Source organism: Erithacus rubecula (genome assembly GCF_903797595.1).
Source record: "Erithacus rubecula genome assembly, chromosome: 5".
Classification (NCBI taxonomy): Eukaryota; Metazoa; Chordata; class Aves; order Passeriformes; family Muscicapidae; genus Erithacus; species Erithacus rubecula.
Window position 1 is genome coordinate 58,231,750 of NC_136687.1, and position 21,617 is coordinate 58,253,366.

The 21,617-nt window shown below is 42.5% G+C and overlaps 2 protein-coding genes across 5 annotated transcripts; one reads left to right on the forward strand and one right to left on the reverse strand.

Moving 5' to 3' along the window:
• Nucleotides 1-1,877: 1,877 nt before the first annotated feature.
• On the forward strand, nucleotides 1,878-14,543 carry SPARCL1 (SPARC like 1). Its single transcript, XM_079305500.1, has 11 exons — nucleotides 1,878-2,276; nucleotides 5,240-5,357; nucleotides 5,485-5,538; nucleotides 7,835-8,995; nucleotides 9,663-9,732; nucleotides 10,278-10,405; nucleotides 10,979-11,099; nucleotides 11,848-11,984; nucleotides 12,425-12,573; nucleotides 13,504-13,652; nucleotides 14,110-14,543. The coding sequence occupies exons 2-11, from the start codon at nucleotides 5,304-5,306 to the stop codon at nucleotides 14,136-14,138; spliced, it is 2,052 nt and encodes a 683-aa protein (XP_079161626.1). The 5' UTR covers nucleotides 1,878-2,276; nucleotides 5,240-5,303; the 3' UTR covers nucleotides 14,139-14,543.
• Nucleotides 14,544-15,824: 1,281 nt separating this feature from the next.
• On the reverse strand, nucleotides 15,825-21,309 carry NUDT9 (nudix hydrolase 9). 4 transcript variants are annotated; one of them, XM_079305503.1, is made up of 8 exons: nucleotides 21,204-21,309; nucleotides 20,236-20,472; nucleotides 19,097-19,192; nucleotides 18,484-18,570; nucleotides 17,962-18,073; nucleotides 17,653-17,799; nucleotides 17,320-17,404; nucleotides 15,825-16,427 (listed from the first exon to the last, which is right to left on the reverse strand). In XM_079305503.1, exons 2-8 carry the CDS (start codon nucleotides 20,427-20,429, stop codon nucleotides 16,252-16,254), a joined length of 897 nt encoding a protein of 298 aa, XP_079161629.1. In that variant the 5' UTR covers nucleotides 20,430-20,472; nucleotides 21,204-21,309; the 3' UTR covers nucleotides 15,825-16,251. The 4 variants fall into 4 exon arrangements, with proteins under 4 accessions (XP_079161629.1, XP_079161630.1, XP_079161627.1 ...); XM_079305504.1 differs by having other exon boundaries at nucleotides 20,236-20,469; nucleotides 21,204-21,231; XM_079305501.1 differs by lacking the exon at nucleotides 21,204-21,309 and adding an exon at nucleotides 20,835-21,135.
• Nucleotides 21,310-21,617: the final 308 nt, after the last annotated feature.

The window sequence follows — 21,617 nt, forward strand, 5'->3', positions numbered from 1 at the left end:
AGAGAAAACACATGGACACACAGCTAGGTATTATATTGATAATTAATTGATATAATGACCAGTATACATGCACAGTTATCTACAGCACTTGAGTTCCAACTTGCTTACACCTTTCCATTTTGGGGTAAAGCATATGGATGGAACAGCCAAACTTTATTTGTAAATCAGAATGAGCACTGATGATCAAACTTACTTTACATTTTAAAAGCCTGGGAGTTGATCCCTGGTGCGTGGTCTGGAAGCTGATGGCTCAATACCACTCTCTTGTGGGCAGAGACATGAACCCTCTGCCTGGGCTGAGTGCTCAATAAAAGCAGCTCCAATGAAAACAAATGTCCTTTGAGCCTAACTCAGTCTCCCCTGCAGTCAGCCAGACCCACAGATCTTTGCTGCCAGAGAATACACTGCAGGACAGGCATAATAATAAATATAACTCAAAATCCTCTCAGTTTTTGCTCTTCTTCCTTTGTTTAAAGTGCCTGTTTTGCAGCTGTCACAGTGAGACAGATAAAACAAATTTTTCCACTGTCCTGTAAGTCCCAAGAAAGCTGTTTAAACACAGAAACAGGCAAAGCCTACAAATCACATTCACTTTTCCAATAGTAACCTTCAAACTCCTACAAATTTGCCCTTCAAGTTTCTGAACAGTTCTTCACAGCCTGGCCCTTTATTTTTGTGAATTAAGAACTTCAAGGTAATGTTAATAGCCATTATCAGAAAAACTTATGACAAAAAGAGTTAATATCTAGCTACTTGTCCTAATTTCTGGGTAGCCACCTGAACAGTTTTCTTCTATCAGCTGAGAGTCCACCCATATCTGGAACACTGAAAAAATCACAGCAAAGCCACTTATCTTTGATAACCCAGCAAAGCTAATCTGATGGCACAGCACAGCACAAAGCAAAGTTTTGAATAGATAAAACCAATCATCTTTTCAGCATGCACAACAAAAGAAAAAACAAACTGGAAGTTCTGAAATATGCCCACTCCTTTCAGGCACTGACTGGCTGACAGACAAGCACAATTTCAACTCCAATAGGCATGAATTAGTTTCCAGGCAGAAAAGCAGAGATAAAAGGGAAAAGGATTTAAAGAATTTCTCATGGGCTTTTGTCAAAGGGTTTTTTTTTTCTGCTTGGTCCAGCTCTGATTTCAGGCTCTTTTATTTATTTATTTTTTTATTAACTATAAACTTCACAGTTGGCCTCATAAAACATGGTCAGTTTTTGTACATTTCTCACTGTATCTTGTCTCATCAGCATCCAATGTCTGTTACCTCTTTGGGTGAACAGAACAGAAGCCAGCAAAACTGCAACTTTAATACCAACCATATTAAAATATCATCTGAAGTGAATTTTCAGCATTTGTATTACAGTTCTTACCATTCACACACTTCATTCTGCTTCAACCTCTCTTCCAGCCAGGTCAGCACAAAGTGCAAAGTGTCCTCCATAGGAAGAGAGGATTTTGGCACAAGGGGGAATTTGAGGCTGGACCTGTTGCCCTTATCACTGGAAGTGCCTCTGCTCTTACACTGGTGCATCCCCTCCACTATACCTGGACAACCTCCCAGAAAGTATTCCAAGTCAGGTGGAGCATTTGAGATGAGAAATAAACAATAAAGAATAAACTCATGAGTGCCTGCAGAGCCAGGAGCCACAAAGGCTCTGCTGCAGAGGCTCCTGGAGGTTTCCACACTCTTCACCAGCCACGGAAACAGCTTCCAAACAGCAAACTCAGAGTTGTGCAGGAGCCTCCAACCAACACTGAGTTTTACAATCTAATTTGGAGGGTTTTTTTGCACGTGTAGCACGCTGAAACAACACTGGGCAGCTCAGCAGGGACTGGCATCCCCCATGTTCCACTTTCCCCAGGCTCACAGCGTGGCTGCCCCAGCAGATCCCTTAGTTCAGCTCTTCTGGGAGCAGCTGATGCAGCAGAAACTCTTGCACCAGCTCCCTTTGGCTTCCCTCCCTGCAAAACACAAAATATTCCTTCCCACAGAGCTCCTCTGGCCCGGAGCCCGTCAGCACTACATTGTCTTTCTGATTCAATTAATCCACCAGGATTCCAGCAGCCCATTGCCCCCACCTCATCCCATGGAAGCCTAGGATTCCACCAAGACCCAAAGAGTCCCATCTTCCTTCACTGAAGCACAAGGCACTTGCTGGGAGGGTCAAATCACATCTCAGGAAAAGCAGCAACACCTTGCAAGGCTCAAGGATTTCCAGCACATCAGTGGAAGGCCAAGAAGGAGCTCCTTTTCTGCTGCTATGGTACAGTTTCTTCTTTATTCTTTATTAGGATGCTTTATATCTAACCCTCTGCCATTTTTTTTTCCCACTTACTGCAAAACATCTGAAGCTTTTTTACAGTGTCATCTGTTTTAAGGATAACACATTTTAGATGTTTATGTCTAGAACAGAAAGAAATGTCCTTGTAAGAGAAAACAATGTGTAGTTAGTCTGTTGGGGAAGACAACCCTTATCTTGCCACTGGAATAATTATTTTTCCAGAGATCCTGCAAAACAATGGAGCAATTGTGGCCAACAAGAGCCAAGAAAAGTACACACCTCCTTTGGAACCATACAGTGGTCCAGCTGAAAGCCATGGTGTGACCTCATTTACCAACACTTCAGCAGTCTCTTGGAATATCAGCTTAGGAACCTTAGTCCAATAAACAATGCAAAAAAAACCCAGATTTACCTTCTTTATTCATATTGGAAGAGAAAAACTCTGGCTGGTCTTAGGGAACCTTTCAAAAATGTGTTGGTAAACCTAGTGCAGGCATGTACCAAACAGAGAACCCATGAAATGTAGATCTGGGAGAAGACAAAACCCACCAACTAATATCAAAATAATTCTGCCTAATAAGTGAGGCTCATTTTGATCCTCCTCAGATTAAATCAAAGCAGCTCATTTTGCCTTGATCTGGTCTTAAATTACCAGAGAGCTCTGGTTAAAAAAAAACAAAAACAAAAACAAAACAACCCTCAAAATTCTAAAACCTTAGATCTAAACAAGTAGAAAAAATGAAATGGCAGAACAGAAACAAAAGAGATTAAACAATAACATTAATTTAATGTTTGTTTTAAATTGTTTTAACTTGTCCTGAAATACTTTTAGTTTGGTTTTGATCTTTTTTGCACTCAACCATGAAGGATTTTTGCAGCTGTAAAACTGGCAGCATCAGAGGAAGCAATTCTTATTAGCAGCTATTTACTGGTACAGAATGAGTGAAATAATTGTAATGCTTTTTTTTTTTTTTTTTCCTTATTGTGATATCTTCTTTTACTCAGATCAGAAATCTGCCTCAAAATCTGTCTCTTAGTTTTATGTGTGCACACATGAACCAGGTTCCTCATGTATAAAGTACTCATGATCTCACAAGGGCTTCTGAAACAGACCTGGGAACAGGAATGGGCTGTACCAGTTGTAATTTAAAAGTCTCCCATTTATGTTTTTATTAAAAATTAATGTCACTGATGATTATTTCCAGTGATTGCTGGCACTGTTAGAATGGCAGCCCTGCAGCCTCCTTGCCATGCAAACCCAGCACTTACTGAGCATTGCTTGCTCAATAACCCATGATGAAGTACTGTTAAGCTACTCATTTCTTGGTCAAAAACCCCATCAATAATTTTTTCTATCCACTTTTTGGCCAAGTTTTCCTACAGATTCTCCTGCAGAGTATAATAATTTCATTTTTCCAGGGAGATGTCTCCCTGATCATATTTTGTAAAATAGCTTCTTGTGTAATTGTTCCTTTCTGACTGTTCTATTAAACTTCTGTGACAAAAAAAGCTTGCTTCAGAAAATTCCCTTCTGTAGGACATATTTGGAAAGTAAAGCAAAATGAAGTGTCTTCCCACTTAGTGTAAAAAAAAAATCTCACAGTCCATCAAAGGACACTCCAATCAGTGTGGCCAGGCTTCCCTAATAATTCAATACTTATTCAAGACCAAATACTTAATTCAAGAATTGTGCTTCCTATGGGCTACTGGGGGCTTGCTGTTCATAAGAGAAGAAAACACAAAAGCCCTGTCCTGGCACCTTAACTCAGATTTATTCCAACTACTTTTTCATTATTTGAGCAAAGGTGGTAGAGGCAACTTTTACAGACAAACCAAATTAGAAAACTGCAAATAAATAAAATACAACATGCAGAACTTTTCATTTACAGCTCTCAAACTAGTTTACTGGAACAACTATGACAAATGAGAGTTTGAAAAAAGGAATCTCAGTTAAGTGACATGCCCAGATCTGTGCTGCTCTCCAGCAGCAGAAACAGAAACCAAGCCTACCTGACATTCACATCCTTCTTTCCTCACTTGCCAGGCTTCCAAAAAGCACAGCATGCAGTTTTTTAGGGCTTTACATGAAATTGGATTGTTGCCCTGCTTTTCTGACAGGTTGCCTGCATAACCCTCAGTCTAACACTTGCCTTGATGTGAGGAGACTGCCCAAATCCAGCCCAGTGAGGCATTTTGCATATGCTCATTAATGGCTGTTGCTGCACTCTGCTTTTCCCTCTGAACACATCTTAGACAGTAAACTAACTGTACACTAACTGTGAATGCCAAGGAGATAATAGATAATTAGTCAAGAGGTAATTTGGAGACCAACTGTGAGAAAAAATGGATTGCATATTAGATATGCCCCACTAATGAGCATTTTGATCTTCATTAACAGAAAGATAATGACATTAAACAATGTTTAACAGAGGGATCTTCCAGAAGAGTACACTTGGGGTGACAATTTCTGAGAAAACACAGAAGCAGGATTGCACCTGTTCTTCAAGCAGCCTGGGCATCACTTGTGAGCTTGGAGACCTGCTGAGCAGAATTTCATCACTTAATTCTTCCTGCCAGACTCAGAGGGGAGCAGCCAGAGACACCTCAGGCACAGAGATGGCACAAGTAGGCACTGCCTCAGAGTTCAATAAAAAAGAGGCATTTTTTCACAAAGGGGTATCTCAGAGAGGTGGATAAATACTTACAAGTATTGTAACACCCACTGGAGTTTGTGAACACAGCCCACAGCTTAATCACTGCCAAAGAACTGAGACTAAAGTGCCCTCTAGTTAAGCTGGTCTCACATCTGAGTTTAAAGGACACTGCACAGCAGTTTTGGGGGTCTCCAGTCTTGACAGGTCACAGCAGCCACGACATTGCTTCCATCAGCCATTTCTGGGTCATTATACACAAATCCAATTGTTTTGTTTTCATCTTTCTTGCAGAAAGGAAACCTCTAAGCCCTACTCCTGTACCATTAGCTATTGTCCTCTACAAGATCTGGAAGACATGAAGGCTGTAGCTCTCTTCATCTGTCTTGTAGGACCAGTTTTTGCTATTCCAGTAAGTCCTCATCATGTTATTATTACCAGGCACTAAATTTCCTACTCTGAGAATATTCTATGTTATCCCATTGACCTATACAATATTTTTATGGACATGCAGATATTAATATATTTGTCTTTTTTAGACCCATCCTGTAAACCACAGGCTCAGAACTCACAGACAGAAAACTCCAGAAAAGGTACTCTTCTTGTTCTTTAAACAATAGGAAGTAATTTACATTATTCACCTTAAACATAAAAACACATTAGCACATACATACTGATTGGTAAATTGATTTATGTTAAAAACCTTTAGGTCCTCTCACCTCCAGAATTAGTGCCAAGTACCTCATGCCTTGCATATTAAACAACTGCAAACAGGACAAAATCTAAAGCTCAAAATGGAAGCTTCACTTATTGACAAAATTACCTTAAATGAATCCCCACATATCACCATTACACACATTTGTACAAGCAATAAGCTCCAGTGACAGAGAAAATTGTTATCACAGCTCCAGTACAGGAGAAGGATGAAATCCAGGATTTATCACACCAGGGGATCATATGCAATCTCAAATCTGTAAGGATTTTAGCCACCATATGTTTCATTATTCACAGTGCAGAGCACTAGACACAGGGCCAGATGCCCTGATGACAACGAGACAGAGAATTTCACCACATATGTGAGCTAATGCCAGAGTCCAGCTCTGCATTCATGGCTGACCCAAATAAAAACCCCTTTTATTGCACTGTTCTGGTGAGCCTTTGTGGCTCAGACACAACAGATTTTGGCTCCAAGCCACTGGGTGTTTCAGAACTACTAAACTCAGATCATGCTCTGTAGTAAGAGATTTAAAATCCCAACTTTTATGCTAACCATTTTTTTGTTTGTAATTATAACTGTATCCCACTCTGTACAGCTTTCCAGATACATTTCATATCAATATGGGTGGTACTCTGCACTATGAAAAACAAAAAATTAATTCTTCTTAATGCAGTATCCATCAGATGGAATGGTATAAAGATTAGTTTGCAGCTACAGCTGTCTACCAGAAATAACACACAGAAGACAACAAAACAAAACCTTGCAGTAGCCAATGAATCATCAGTTCCTAGTGTGTGCATCATCTATCAAAGGCCAGTTCTCCCCCACAGTATCTAATCACAGATAGTGGCTGAAATTTGGCCAAATTCCTTCATGAGCACTGCCAAGACATGAGCCAAATCTTTCTCAAACTGCTGCTTCAAACACAGGCACCCACAACAGAAAACCTTGAAGACTGTTTGGCCTTGTGTTTTCTGAATCTGTAGAATTTTGGAAAAGCTTCACAGTGAATTTCTGTTAGATTGGAACAAACATACAATCTTCCCCTGAAATAATTAGAGTTGGAACTGATACAGTGAATATGTGCCCAGTACTATTCCTGCATCAGCATGGAAAAAGGCAAAAGACAAAACTGAAAAACATGAAGGTACTAGTCTGACATTAGGAAATAGATATACCTGATCTACAAGAACCAAATTAATATTTCCTTTAAAAAAACCTAAATAGAAGTGCATGTGAGTAGAGTGCTTGTTTCCAAGCACTCATGAGACTGCCCAAACTAAAGGAAAAAGCTTTTCCAGTAACTTGGATGGTGAGAAGGAACATTCTTCCCAAATTAAATCTCCCAAAAGCTTTGAGAAAAATCAGCATCAGGTGCTACATTGCTGTAAGCTGTAAGCAACACTGAACATCCATAGGTGTTGCACAGAAATTCACACACAGAGAAAGGTAATTGCTTCAGCAAGACCTGACAGTCATTTTAGTACCTGACAGTCATTTTAGTAATTTTGAACCATTTCCATTGAAGATGCTGCTTTTGCTATTGGCTTGACACATTAAGAAAAAAAAAGGCACTCAGACATCAATTGTTGATCTTATAATTGTTACCACACACAATAGCTCCTGGTGGCTTCAGCCAGGGAGCAATGACATATCAGGCTCAAAGCAGATGAACATATGGATTATAAAATCAGTGCAGGGCACTGCTCAGGAATTACTGTCACAACACCTTGTGAGAGGTGCCCTCTCTTTACCTGCTCCTGTTTTCCCAGGTCCCTTATTTTTCCCTTATCTGTGTAGGAAATTATGTTTTGCATCCCCCTTCTCTGAGGTAAGTGATAATTACTGCAGCCTACAAGTGCCTGTACTTATGACTAAAATACTAACTAGGCATTTTGAGATTTCACAAGACACCCATATGCATCTGTCTCTGAAACAGAGCTGCATAGACCTCCCAGAAACTCCAGCAATAAAAAAAGGGACAGATAAAGAGATTTTATGAGAAAGAGAAGGGACATGAGCTGTGAATTTAATGGTCTGGGCTCATTTAAGAGGAGCACATACAAAGAAAACAAAGCCAGTGTCATGCTTTGCAATACAAGGCAAAAACAACACTGCATCAACTTCAAATAAATCTTATGACTTATTAATCTGTTAAATTTTTTTTAAAGAGTGAATACATTCTTCCTGAAGCCTCAGAGGAAGAGAACACAGGGTATGTAGACAAGGGTGATTTGCTGCCCTCTCACAGAAACTTCAAACCAGAGGCATCAGTAGCAGGCACTGAAGACAGGGATGAGCCCCAGCCCATCAGGAGACAGGGAAGAGCTGGGAGCGAGCACCAAGGGAAAACCAGCCTGAAAAGCATCAATTTCCTTGCACTGCACAACAAAGGTTTGGCTTCTGAGAACCTGGACAGTGACTCTGGGAGCAGTGGCAGGGAACAGTCCAGCTCAGAGCACGAGCAGCTCAGGAAGCACAAGAAACACGGGAACACAGCAAACCAACACCTGCCAGGCCATGCAGAGCACCCAGGGGGGGCTTTCAGCCTCCATCAGCAGCAGAACATGTGGAAATACAACAAAAACGCTGTTGGCCTGGCTGACAAGAACAGTGAAAGCCAGGAAGAGGAAAGCATGGAAGAAGAGGATGAGGAATGGGGTGAAGAAAATGATTACAGAGACACAAAGCACAAAGGCCATCAGCACAAAGGTGACCGATACAAGAGGCAGCAACACGAGAACAGCATGCAGTCGGATGAACTCCTGAGAGATTCCAGCCAAACAACCTGGAAAACCAAGAGACACAGCCAGAAATCTGACCTAGAGGAAGAAGAGAAGGACAACAGCAAGAAGTCCTATAAAGAAGAAATTCCCCTCTCTCAAAAAGCCCATAGTGAGTATCAGGATGGCAAACAGCAAAGCCAAGAGAGAAAAGACAATATCCAAGTGAACTATCAGAGGGATCATGGCACAGTGGTGAAAATACAAAATAGGGAAGACAGTAATGATGGTGATGGTCATGACAGTGGTGACACTGATGGTGAGGAACTGCTCAGCAACACCTGGAAAGAAGCAGCCTATGAGGAAGAGGAGAGAATCCAGAGCAATGACCAGGAGAGAACCAGTACTGAGCCTGAAGGGGAAGGAGCCACTGAAGATAACTCTGCAGTTCACAGAGAGACTGAGGATTACCAAATTGTCAAGATTGAAGACCCTGCTCACTCTGAGCAAGATGATGATGATCATGAGCCACCTGATTCTGACAACAAACAAGAACTGAAAATGAGTAGCTCTGTTCAGAGCATGAATTCAATGGACAGTGAAGAACAGGTAAATTATCTCTAAAATAAAACTCAACTACTACAAAATGGGGAGGTAGATCAGTTCCAAATTTAAATTTCTGATGATTGAAATGACCTGTTGGAGAAAAGCAGGTGACTTCTTAATATGCAGAAATCTCTCCCCTTCTATTCACTGTTCCTCTGGTTCATGCTGTGTCACTGCACCCAGAGCATTTAGGTGAATTGGACCAGAAAGGAAATGAACACCACTCACATAAGAGCTCCAGCCCCAATGGGGTGTGTAATGAAACACACAAATAAATACAGATACAAAACCTGAATAGACCAGCCTGTTCACTCCTGTCTCACAAAGATTTTAAACACTATTAGACAAAAATGAACAGCTTGGAAAGGTAGGACTAAAGAGTCCACAGAATAATTATAAGAAACTCAGGCCTTACTGAGCTCCCGTTTCTCTCTCTCTCTTCACCTCCTACTCTATTTTTTCCCCAAATAACAATAGCATGGTAATACTACCAAAGGCTTTATGCTCTTTTCACACATTTTGCATAGCAACCTCTCTCTACTGGAAGCAGAGCAAACTGTCCCTCAGTCAGCTTTATATTTGGACCCAAAAAAAAAAAATCTGTCCAAGTATTTTTTTTCCTTCCCAAGATTTACCACGACTCTCTGCTTGTGCCTCTGTGACTGTGCAGGTTAAGACTACAGGCAGTTCCCATGGTGAGATGGAAAATGTCAGCAACAGGAATGAGGAAGCTGTCCTTGGTAAGCCCCAGGCAAAGCTGGCATGTAACCCCAGCTCTCTGCAGCTGGGGAATCTGTTGGTCTGCATTTCTTTTCTGCTTTTTGCAGCACAGGATTTCATGTGACTGAACTGTACTTGTGCCTAATCCTGTGTTCCCAGAGAATCCCTTCCGTACTCCCTTGGATTTAGTAACTTGTTTGTGCAAAACATTTGTAGGCAGTGCACAAATTTTTGTGTCAGTTGTACAGAAATGGGGATTACCTTGCACTGAGAGCTTTCAGTTTCAGAACAGTAGCTTGAATTCAAGTAGGAGTGGGACAAAGGCCAGTGCTTGATTCAGCAAAGACAGATGGGATATGTTTCACCAAAGAGAGCTGAAAGTGAATGTTAGTCCCTAAAGAACAAACAGCTTTTTCTAAAAAAAACCAAAAAACAAAAAAAAAAACCCCAAAAAATGCATTTGAACCCTTGATGAATATTGGGCTGTATTTTGCTGTGCTGTCAGTAGTACCTGACAAACACTTGGCTTTACCCCATCACCTCTAACCTCCCTGTTTCCTGCTAGGATTGACAGACACATGTAGGAACTTCCACTGCAAAAGGGGCAAAGTCTGCCATGCAGACAAACAAGGGAAACCCCACTGCCTGTGCCAAGATCCTGCTGCTTGCCCTCCCACCAAAGACTATGAGCATGTGAGTATCTCACCCAGTGCACAGGGCTGGGAAAAGCCACCTACAGTGCTCACAAGGCAACATATTCCCTGCTATTATTTAGAATGGCTGCACCCTGAAAAGCATGCAAGTGAGTTTGAGTGATTCCAGTAATTGCAAAATTCATGTAAAGCACCCAAAGTCACTGAGTGTGGCTTGAGGGCAGTAGGAGCCCGTGCAACCACACAGTGACTGGCTTGTTCCACCCAGTCTCCAGGGATTGCAGCTTTTCCCTGTCACTAGAAGTTCTAAGTATCCATTTGGTGTTTTAGAGCACTTGCCCAGTACATATTCAGTGAAATATACCCACAGCATCTCAGAGGCTTTATTACAACCACAAAATTCAACTCAAGTGATGCACACTGGGCCTACAAGTACAGACAACTAGTCCTGATGCAGGTCGTAAAACAACTAATAATTCTGATAATTCTGCCCATGGCTCCTCCCTGTGGATATTCATCATATATATTAATGATGCTTTTATTGCAGGCATGCCTCTGAGTGACAAGGGTTTTTCTCAACACAGTAGTGGGGTGATGGTTTTGCTTCCTCTAGGTTTGTGGTACAGATAACAAGACTTATGATGGCACATGTCAGCTCTTTGGCACCAAATGCCAACTGGAAGGGACAAAAATGGGACGCCAGCTGCACCTAGACTATATGGGCTCCTGCAAATGTAAGCTCATTTTTCTTTCAAGAATTCACCTAGGTATAAAAGTCCAGTAGCCTAAACCCATCTGCCAGTCCTAAATTAACCTTCTTCCTGCAATCTGCAATTATGTGCTAATTAAGACCTCCAAAACCCTAAACATGTTTAAAAAATACTTGAAACCTAGACATCTCTTCTGTACTTACAGCAATTTGTTGCTAACCTTATCCTCCCCTGCATTCTTGCATGTTCCTATTGCTATAGCCTCTGAAGGTTTTTGGAAATCCTTGACCAGAAAAACAGTGTTTGCAGAGTTAATAAATGAAAATGTCCATCTCAAAAAATGGAAAACGAAAAACAAAAAAAACATCAACCAAACTTAGATGCCAAATGTAGAAGTCAGGATCTAAAACCCAGAACTGATTTCCAACCTCTTTGACTGCTGTATATGGTAGGAGGAAAATGCATTCCCAGCCAGAATATTCCTTTTGTCAAAAACTCTGCTTTCATGCAATTGACTGATTAGAGCTTCACTGCACAGCCATGCTCAAAAGCTGCACAGATATAGAAAGGTTGTGGCTTGCACAACTAGTTAAGCACGTGCACCAAAAGAATTGTAGAGTTATAATTGAACACGCAAAGTGCATTTACAATTCTTTGTATTAACAGCTCCACCAATTTTAATTTTAACTGGAAGTAGATCTCAAATCTCAGAAATGCTCAAATGGGAACTTAACAGATGACTTGTTAACAAAAGCTTTTCTGCCTGGCACAGACATCCCTCCCTGTACTGATTATGAAGTGGATCAGTTTCCCCTCCGGATGCGAGACTGGCTTAAGAACATCCTTATTCAATATTATGAACGTGACCTGAACACTTCTGGGATTCTAACTGAAAAGCAAAGGAATAAGGTCAGCAATCCTTTCCAAATAAGACCATGCAGCTACATGGACCAGCCCAGAACATCTCATACTAAATGGCATTAATTAGATGATTTCTGAGATGGCTTATTTCACACCAAAACATGAGCTGCTTGCTTCAGGACAGAAGATGTGATAAAACTGGTTTAATCTCCTAACAAACTGAGGCTACTGCCACCCTTAGCTGAGTCTGACAACCAAGCCACAATAATTTCACTTCCTTTCTAGTTACTGCCAAAGGTGACATAGACAGCAGCAAAACTGGACTACCTGAGGCAAGCTTTTTGGTCACCAACACTAAAACACATTTCCCTAGTGGTATTTTATTATCAAGTTTCATTTCTCTAAAACACCTTCTTGCCAGATAGTTCTTTTCAGGACAGATCTTCACTCCAAAACAAAAAAAATAACAATTTCTGTGTTGAGCTCAGGTCAAAAAGATCTACCAGAACGACAAGCGCCTTGCGGCTGGTGACCACCCCGTGGAGCTGCTCCTGCACGACTTTGAGAAGAATTACCACATGTATGTGTACCCTGTGCACTGGCAGTTTCACCAGCTTGATCAGCACCCTGTTGACAGGTAAAAAAAAACACGAATCTGTGGCTCAGTTCTGATTTGCTGATTAAACTCAGGCTGTTTTACTTTTCTAAATGCCTCAAGGGATTCCCTACACACAGATCCAGGCCCTTTGCTGTTAGAAGCCACTTTCACTCCCTCTATAACAAAGAACTTTTCCTCCTCATTGTTTTCCTGATCGTATCCTAGGTCAGAATCTGCTATCCTCTTGCCTTGCATGATCATGTATTACACTGCAAGCTCCACAGTGTCTTAATAGCTACTAATGCTCTCAGCCAGGAAGAAATCCTGTTATTACTGAAGCTAAGAGTAACAGGTTAAGTACAAAGGACAGAGCCCTGGCAACAAAAATCCACTAGTGAGGAATTCATAGTTTTCAACTAACACTACAGAGGTCTCTCAGTATAAAGAGCTGATATAATCACAGTTCAGAGGAAGCCTCCAGCTTCTGAGAAATCTGACTCAGATTTCAAGTTTTTGGTTGTATCACCCAGTGATGGGATCCATATTTCCAAGTTCGGACTTTCAATATCTCAAGACAACCACACCTACTGTTTTAGAACAGTTAAGCACTTTTGCAAGATTGATATCCTGAGGATTAACAGCAAAATTCCACAAGTGATGAGCTGTGAGCAAGTTGCTCCCTACAGTACTTGTAATTACTGCACAATACTTGCTCTAGGAAAAAAGTTGTTAGCAAACAAACATGCAGCAAAAGCATTTTAGTTCATCAGATATTAGACATCTTTATAATGACCTGGGACAGATTCACTAGAGAAGCACCATAAAAACAAATCCACTGAAGCATCTCTGATAAACCCATCGTTGTTGTCTTCTAGCACCTTAAAATGCTGATTTATTAATGTAAAACTTAATTTTAAAATGCTGCTTTATTAAGGAAATGCATCTGTCCCTGCCTGCCCTCTCTTTCAGGTTATTAACACACTCGGAGCTGGCACCCCTGAGAGCCTCCCTCGTTCCCATGGAACACTGCATAACCCGCTTCTTCCAGGAGTGCGACGCTGACCGCGACAAACTCATCGCCCTCCAGGAATGGTGCCACTGCTTTGGCATTAAGGAAGGTAAACCTGAAACAGGCAGAGGGACCTGACACAATGTTCCCACCAAAAACATTACTCAGACCTCAGTGTAAGGGAAAGAAGAGTGCAGAAGGTCAGTGGGGTCAACAGCACAGCACAGGTTATCCCTAAAGAGTTATGGGACAGAAGGCATTTGGCCAAACAAGCAGACTGAAGAAATGTGCTCAAAATCCAAACAGAAAGTCCCTAATTTTAAGTGGAGGCTGATTATAGTCAGAGGTCAGACACAAGGAGCCTTCACTCTTCCCAGAATTTTTCCAGCATTTCTGCAGACAGTATACCAGTCATGAAGGAAGAAATCTGCAAGGAATTATCTTAATACATGTATATTTCTGCCAGTGATTGTCATTCATAGCATCAGTCACTTTATTGATAGTGATACAGCATAAAAATGTCTCTTTGGCATAAAAAGTTAATAATGTTTTCTTCTTTGTTGCAGAGGACATAAATGAAAATCTCCTTTTCTGAGCCTGGCTGAACAGACTGCCAGTACTGCACTAAAATTGGTGAATCTTGCTTATTTCTGTAATTAACAGCTTAACAGCTTTCAAGAAAAAGGTGGAATAAGGTTCACTGAATTCTTATCAAACAACCCAAGTGCAGAAAATTTCTACATTAATTAACAGCAGAAAAATGTAACTACTTCAAATGGTTCATAGCTAAACAACCAGTGTTTCCCCCACATGTACCCATGATCTTTCTGAACCAATAAATATTACTAACCTAATGACTAAGCTGTTCACAAAACTCTTCAGTAGAATTATAGAATGTAGATTTTACCACCCACTGAAATGGGATTTGTTTCCTTTATTTACTGTATTGTCAGATTAACACTCTGCATAGAAGTCTCAAATAAAATAGAAGTCTACTTGGATATATGGGTTTCATCACAATTTTTTCAAAGAAAATTCTGTTTCTTTCACCTTTGCCCATCATTTGTTCTCCTCAAGAGAGGCACAACTTTAGCATAAAAAATTCCAGGACAGGATGAAATTATTCCTGAATCCACAAAAATCTCAGTAGTCCTCCAATTGCTACAGTCAGAATATCTGCAGTGAAAAAATAAACAACAAATATTCCTTCCATAACACATTTCCACTGCCAAGCCTGTCAACCCTCCAAGGATTAGCAGAGAGTGCTACAAAAAAAACTCTGTTGTTTTTATCAGCTGAGAAGTAAACTAATAACCCAAAACATCTGAAGAAGGCATGATTCATGTTTTCTGATGCAAGCCAGAGTATTAAAAACTGTATATAGAGACTGCAGATCCACATTCCCTAACTCCATAAGGCTCTGCTCTTGTGGGTCATGCTTCCAAAACCCAACTAGGAGTCTGCTCTGCATAAAGTATCACAGCACAGAAGAAATCAGATGGGCAGGAAGAGGTGAGCAAGGATTGAAACAAAAATTAATACCTCTTTTCATTTGAAATTAACATAATAACAACTCTGCAAGATTCCCAGGGTTTCCTGCATTAACACCCATGACTCCTCTAGGTTTCACCAGCTAACTGGGAGGCAGGGGCAGGGTTGAAAAGGAGAAAGCCCTAAACCCATTCATTAGTTAAGCAGGATGGGAATAAAGTCTCAACAGCACGAGTGTGTCACAATAATGTTACAAAAGGTAATTCTAGACTATGACATTTATCACCACCTTACTTCAACACATGGATCAAAATTCCTGAAGTCCTCAGGTCTCAACATCACCTTTAGCTGTCACTTGCACCAACTCCTGGCACAATTAACAGCAATTGATTAAAAACACAGAATGTCAGCAACTGTTGTGCAGCCCCTGTTAGCAGCATAAATGCCATAAAAAGGCCCCAACAGCCTCCTGACTGCAAGTCACATCACCTGAAGGGTAAGAGACCAGCACAACTTACAAAATTATACTTTAAGGCTGCTCTTTTCAGTGGTTCTGTTTATGCTGCAGTCTCCACAACAGCTGTACTGCCATAAGCAGTGGGAAGAAAAGGAACCTCAAAATTTAGCTCCTCAAATGTCACCAACTTTAATCTTCCAACAGTTTTCTTTTGACACAGGGGTACAGTCATACATTCAGCTGTGAATCCCAGCCATGCTGTAATCTAAAAATTAATTAAATGTGAAAACTAATCTCTCAAAGTAGAAAATCACTGCAAAGATATGTTAAGTGAAATGACTCAGAAATTTCACTTTATTATGCAGCACTTCATTTAAGTCATTATTCAGGTTATCCTACTAGTTTTTCTTTCCTTAGGGATTCATACTCCTGAAAAGGAATCAGTGCAAAAATACAGAGCCTGTGAACTGGCATTCTGAACACCAGTCAGAATGCCAGTGCTGCCATGCAGATCTGCAGACATTATGAAACAGATGCAAATAATGAAGACAAGAAAGCAGAACTCCACATTCTTCTCATTTCACACTAGCTAAGAAATCAAAAGAAGCAATCTGAAGTCTCAGAAAAAGCCTCTGTTTATCACTGCCTGGTGTTTTTCCCAGCTGGATTTCACAGAATTTTCACTGAGGAAGACAAGGACATCTGTTTCAAGGCTGGAAAATGTTCTCTCCTCTCAGAGTCTGACAGTTCCAGGCTTCCATCACTCGAGGCACTCAGAGGCAGGATCCTCACTCCAGTGGGCTCCCTGTTTCTCAGTCACCAGCTTGATGAAGTAGCTGTGACTCGCATACAGCTCCAGCTTCTCACTGATGTCAACCCACTTCACCACTCCAGCATCATCACCTGCTTCCAGAGGCAACTTATCCATCGTCTCACCTGTCCACAAAACAAGTTAGAACATGCTATTGCATCTTTTCCTCCTGCTTTTTCCCCCCTCACATTCTATTTGTTCTGCCCTTCCACAATGCTCCTTCACAGGTAGCAACCTTCAACTGCTTCTCTGAGAAAAAATAACTGATTCTGTGCCAGAAACCTTTTTGATACTTGCACTATTTTAAGGCAAATATGAATGGCAGAAGACCCTGTCACCACTCCTAGGGTATCACCAGCAGCATGAAAAGTTACAGGAAACCATCATGACAACATGAACTTATTACTCCAAGTTTAGCCAATACATCTGCCTGGATTTTTGTTTGTTTGCTTAACATTGCAAAGCAATTGACTGCTCCTTTTCTCACATACTATTCTATAGGACAAACTGAATTCTGAAACTTATATACACTTATGAAAAAAAAAAAAAATTAATTTTACTAAAGGCCACAAAATCAAAAATACTAGTTGAAGAGGGGATGCATAAAGGCTTCTGAATTGCTTTTGTTTCCCCCCCAAGTTTACACTCTGTTTTTATAAAGAATCTCAGGACTTCACAAATAACAACCAAGGAAATGCTTTTGTATTCTGTAATGGAAAGAGAGGCCAAAGATACACTATCTCCACTGCAACTGGCACCTGCTACCCAAAATTCAGTGGAAATGTCATTGCATGAAGTCTCTGGCTTGAACACATCAGAAGCATCTAAGTAGATTGATTTATCTTACAGGTGAAAAATGGGAGTCCAAGATAACAGATCAATTTAAGAATCTATTCTCATATTTTACACCTGACTTTCATGCTCCTCTGATTTTATTGCCATTCTCAGCTCAACGACAGTCCCAATTTCAAACATATGGAGTAAAAGGCAATCAAGAGCATGCCTGGAGATATTTACCTGTTTCATCATGATAGTTCACAGCCTCAGTCTCCATCCAGGCATTATCAGTGTTACGAGGGTCATCCACATATCCTCTGTACACCTGTAAGGCCCCAAACAAACCAGAACAAGCTCAGTGTCACAACAAACAAGGTGAAATCAGTCATACTTTTGTCCTTCCCTCTTATACATTTGCCTTTACAGAGTTTTTAACAGTCCCTTCCATTTCCTACACCCCAAGAACACGAGCATCACAACTCATTTTCATATCAGCTGCCCTTCTTCAGGTTCCATGCAACTGTGAGTTACATGCACAGCTCAAGTGGCTACCACAAGAGACACAGAGCTCACCACGAAGTGGTCCTGGCTGAACAGCTTCTGGAGCTGCTTCTCCAGTTTTGCTTTCTCCTCAGGGGATTTCTGCAGAGAGTTCAAGGCCTCCTCCTGAAATTCTCGCTTCAGGGTAGCAGTGATCTTCTCCCCTGGGTCCACCATCCCCTTGGAGAGGGAAAAACAAACAAATAAAAAAATACTGTCCTTCAGATTCTACACATTTTAACTCCTGGCTCTTAGTATATTGCATCCACCTGCATCACACATGTGCCATATCTGCCTCATGGCTCAGGGAAATGCCAGCTGCCTCTGGAGCTTTGCCCTTACCCCTGGAATGGCCCACTCTCCACAGTCTCTTCTCTTGATGGCTACGAACTGCAAGATGTTCTTGCCAGAAACTGGATGAGCAACTTTATTGCCACTTCTGTCCCTTTTCCACCTGCAGAAAATGACAAACAAGAACATGTTTTGCTGCTTCTGAGAGAAGAACAGCAAGGCACTGCCACCTGTATGGTGGACAATGGTTCTGCCTTCAGAATGGCACCTCCTAGCTCATGCTTCTGTTAACCACACAACCTTTTCTGAGTGCTTTGTGTAAAATGGTTAGCATGTACACACACATCCTACTGGGAAAAGCACATCAAAACAAAGCATACAGTGACAAACCCCACCTCCTCCTATCATAGACTAAGTTAGTGTTTCTTACATAACAAAAGCAGAATGGGCTTACACACAGAGAACACATGGAGGAAAGGGCCATGAAAAGTAATATCCTGTCCAGAGATGCAGAAAATAAGCAGAATTGTTTTCTTTCTCTACTTCAGTCACCTGCAGTCACCTGTCCCTTACCTGGTTACAACGGGATCAGCAGCATGGTTTGGTCCCCAGCGCCCCAACAATCCTCTGCCAGTGAGGCCAGTCCTTCCCGCTGGATTGCTGAAATAAACACCACAGTACATGACTCACACAGTCCTGAACTGGTTCCAATTGGAAATTAAGACCAGCCACACCCAGCTCCTCTGATCTCTCAGGACCAGCTGAAACAAAAAGGAGTTTATTTTCTGCTAAATTTCCAAACTCTTAACGCAGCAGTGCATTAAACGTATTTATTTGCCCGCATTCAAAATATTCTACAAAAAAAACCCCCAACAATCAAACAAAAACCCCAAACAAAACAAGCAAAACAAAACAAACTCAAAAAAACCCCACAAATCAAGATTAAATCATAAAAAAGGGAAGGATAGCAGGACAGCAATGCAGATTTGGTGTTAAAGCACATACATGCTTTAAGGGGCGAGAGACACAATATATTTTTTCCCTTCACCAATCTAAATTCATCAAACTAGATTCCATTTTTTTCTCCTGGCTTTGTCCTAGCATTTACCATGGGAACTGTCAGACCTGTAAGAGCACTGACACCACATCAGTGAAATGAATATGCAAACAAAAACCCCACACTCACCGGGGTCTCCCATTTTCGACCACATACAAGCCATTCAGACTCTTCCTCTCCACTTCTCCATCTCTCTCATTGAATTTGGGAGAAAAACCTTCATGGCTGAGTGGCAAATAAAAATTTAATAGAGACAAATTATAAAACACAAAAGCTCGTATGCCAGCCATCAGACCAGCAGTACCCCTTGGTGTGTTGATGAGCAGTTTTTACCACAAGTGGAGCTGCAGGTCCTCCCTCTTCTAAAATGAAGTCCTAACCTTTCCTGATTACAGTCCCTCTGTATTTAGTTCTGCAGGCAAAAGTGCAGCACTGAAGTATTTAATATTGAATCTCTCTCAGTCTTCATTTGGACGAAGTGTTTCAAATGTATTTTTGTTAAGATTAGAGTTGTAGAATCACAGAATCAATTTGGTTGGAAAAGACCCTTAAAATCAGCAAGCTAAATGCAGCACTGGCAAGCCCACCCCTAAACCATGCCCCCATGTGCCACATCCACATGTATTTTAAATATCTCCAGGGATTTAAAACCAGGGATTTTCCACTTCCCTAGGCAGCCTGCTCCAGTCCTTGACAAACATTTTGGTGAAGAAATTTTTCCTAATATCCAATCTAAATCTCTCCTGGCACAAGGTGAGGTTATTTCCTCTTGTCCTATCCCTCGTTACTTGAGACAGAAGAACTGACACCCCCATTGTTACATAGACACCAAAAAATTCTGTAATTAATTCAATCTTTCACATTTCCTGAGTCAGAGCATTCCCTTCAAAAACTACAATTAAACTTTCTTTTTTCATATTGCATCATCATTCATGTCCATAAACAAACAAGTGTATCACTAAAACGTTCTTCCAAATTCTTAAGGAGAATTGGATTTTTATTTAGCTGGCAACACGGAGAAACATTTGCACAGCATCAACAGCCGTCCACTATTCCAATCTCAATCACCAGCTCAGTAAAATCATGTGTCAAAGACCATCACAACAAACTCAAACAAGTCAGTTCTCTAACCACCACCTTCCTTAGTCTTAACTTTAACACATCAGTGCAGAACCACACATCACTTAAGATTATTAACTATTAACTCAGTTCATGACTATTTCCTGCTTTCATTTTCACAGGGGGAAAGAGCCACCATTTCCACTCACTTGATTTGGGGATCTGCCCAGCTGGGTCCGGCCAAAACAGACTTTGCAGTGTACTCCACAGGATTATAATCTTCCCACTCGGTCAGCCAGCCCACTTTATCTTCAGGAACTTGGCTACGCTGGATGTGTGATCCTGGATACGGGGAGGTGAGAGCTTTGCTGTGCTGGAACTTCACATGGGAGCTGCTGAACATGTTCACAGGCTGAGGACGGGACCAACAGCTTGCAGATACACTGCTAAAAGAAGAAATAAAAATAACGTCTCGCTCATTAGGTTTTAACTCGCTATTTAATAACCGATCTGCAGGGTACATTACAGACTCAGCTCTTTCACAGAATCGACTGGGTTGGAAAAGACTTTTGAGAAAAACAGAGACGTGGGAAAGGGCAAAACCGCTCTTGTACTTTGCAGTAATTACTGTAAGGGACATCCCCGCTGGCCTTTGTGGCCCAAGGGGACACGCCGGGGGACACGGCCAAGCTCTCCCTGGCGGGCAGGCTGCAGGCATTGCCGGGACGCGGCCGGGCCGGGAGGCGGCTGCTCCCGGCGGAACAGGCCCCAGCGACAGGCCCGGCCGGGCTCCCGCGGCTCGGGGTACCTGTGTGCCGGGCGGCGCTGGGCAGCGCCCCGGGCGCTCAGCAGCACCGAGAAGGAGAGCACGGCCACCGCCCGGGGCAGCGCTGCGGCGGGCAGCGGCATCGGCCCCGCCGCCACCGCCTCAGCCACCGCGCCTCAGCCCCGCGGCCGGGCCGCGCCGGGAGGGCGGCGCTGGGCCGGGATGCCGCCCTCGGACCCCGCTCCGCGATCCCGCTGCTCGCTGTTCCTCGATCCCGCTCCTCGCTGTCCCTGGATCCCGCTCCTTGCCGCCCCGCGCTGTACAAGCCAATGGCAGCGCCCGGCGCCGGCTCCGGCTGCGGGGCGGAGCTCCGTGCCCCCGGCAGCCCCGGGACCGGCGCTGGTCACACACCCGCGCCAGCGCTCCGTGCCCAGCGCTCCCGACCGCGGTGTCCTGGGAGGGGACACGGCCACGCCAGCTGACCCGAACCGGCCAAGGGGTTACTCCGTGCCACGTGACGTCAGCTCGGACATACAACACGAGGAGGAGGAGGAAAGGGAGGGAGGGTATTTGTTATTCAGTGTTTGGTTTCCGGAGCGAGCGATGCGCGAGCGGAAGCCCCGCTTCCCGCGGGGAAGTAGAGAATAACCTTTTCTCTTTCACCTCCTTTGCTTAAATCCTAAGTGAAACCTTATCCTAACGCAGAAGTCGCCGTTTCCCGCGTTATTTTCCCTGTGGAAGGCGGGAAAGGCACCCCCAGCGCGGTCCTGCGGCCTGGCCCCGCCCACAGCCGCGCCCCCGCGCTCTGATTGGACGCCGAGCCCG

Excerpts from the sequence above, each read along its gene's own strand:
- SPARCL1 (XM_079305500.1), top strand. The coding sequence starts at position 5,304 with ATGAAGGCTGTAGCTCTCTTCATCTGTCTTGTAGGACCAGTTTTTGCT. Across the intron at positions 10,406-10,978 it reads CCACCAAAGACTATGAGCAT|GTTTGTGGTACAGATAACAA; the intron begins GTGAGTATCTCA and ends TGCTTCCTCTAG. Across the intron at positions 11,100-11,847 it reads CTATATGGGCTCCTGCAAAT|ACATCCCTCCCTGTACTGAT; the intron begins GTAAGCTCATTT and ends TGCCTGGCACAG.
- NUDT9 (XM_079305501.1), bottom strand. The coding sequence starts at position 20,935 with ATGCCGCTGCCCGCCGCAGCGCTGCCCCGGGCGGTGGCCGTGCTCTCC. Across the intron at positions 18,074-18,483 it reads GCTGATCCCGTTGTAACCAG|GTGGAAAAGGGACAGAAGTG; the intron begins GTAAGGGACAGG and ends CATTTTCTGCAG. Across the intron at positions 17,800-17,961 it reads GAGAGTGGGCCATTCCAGGG|GGGATGGTGGACCCAGGGGA; the intron begins GTAAGGGCAAAG and ends TCCCTCTCCAAG.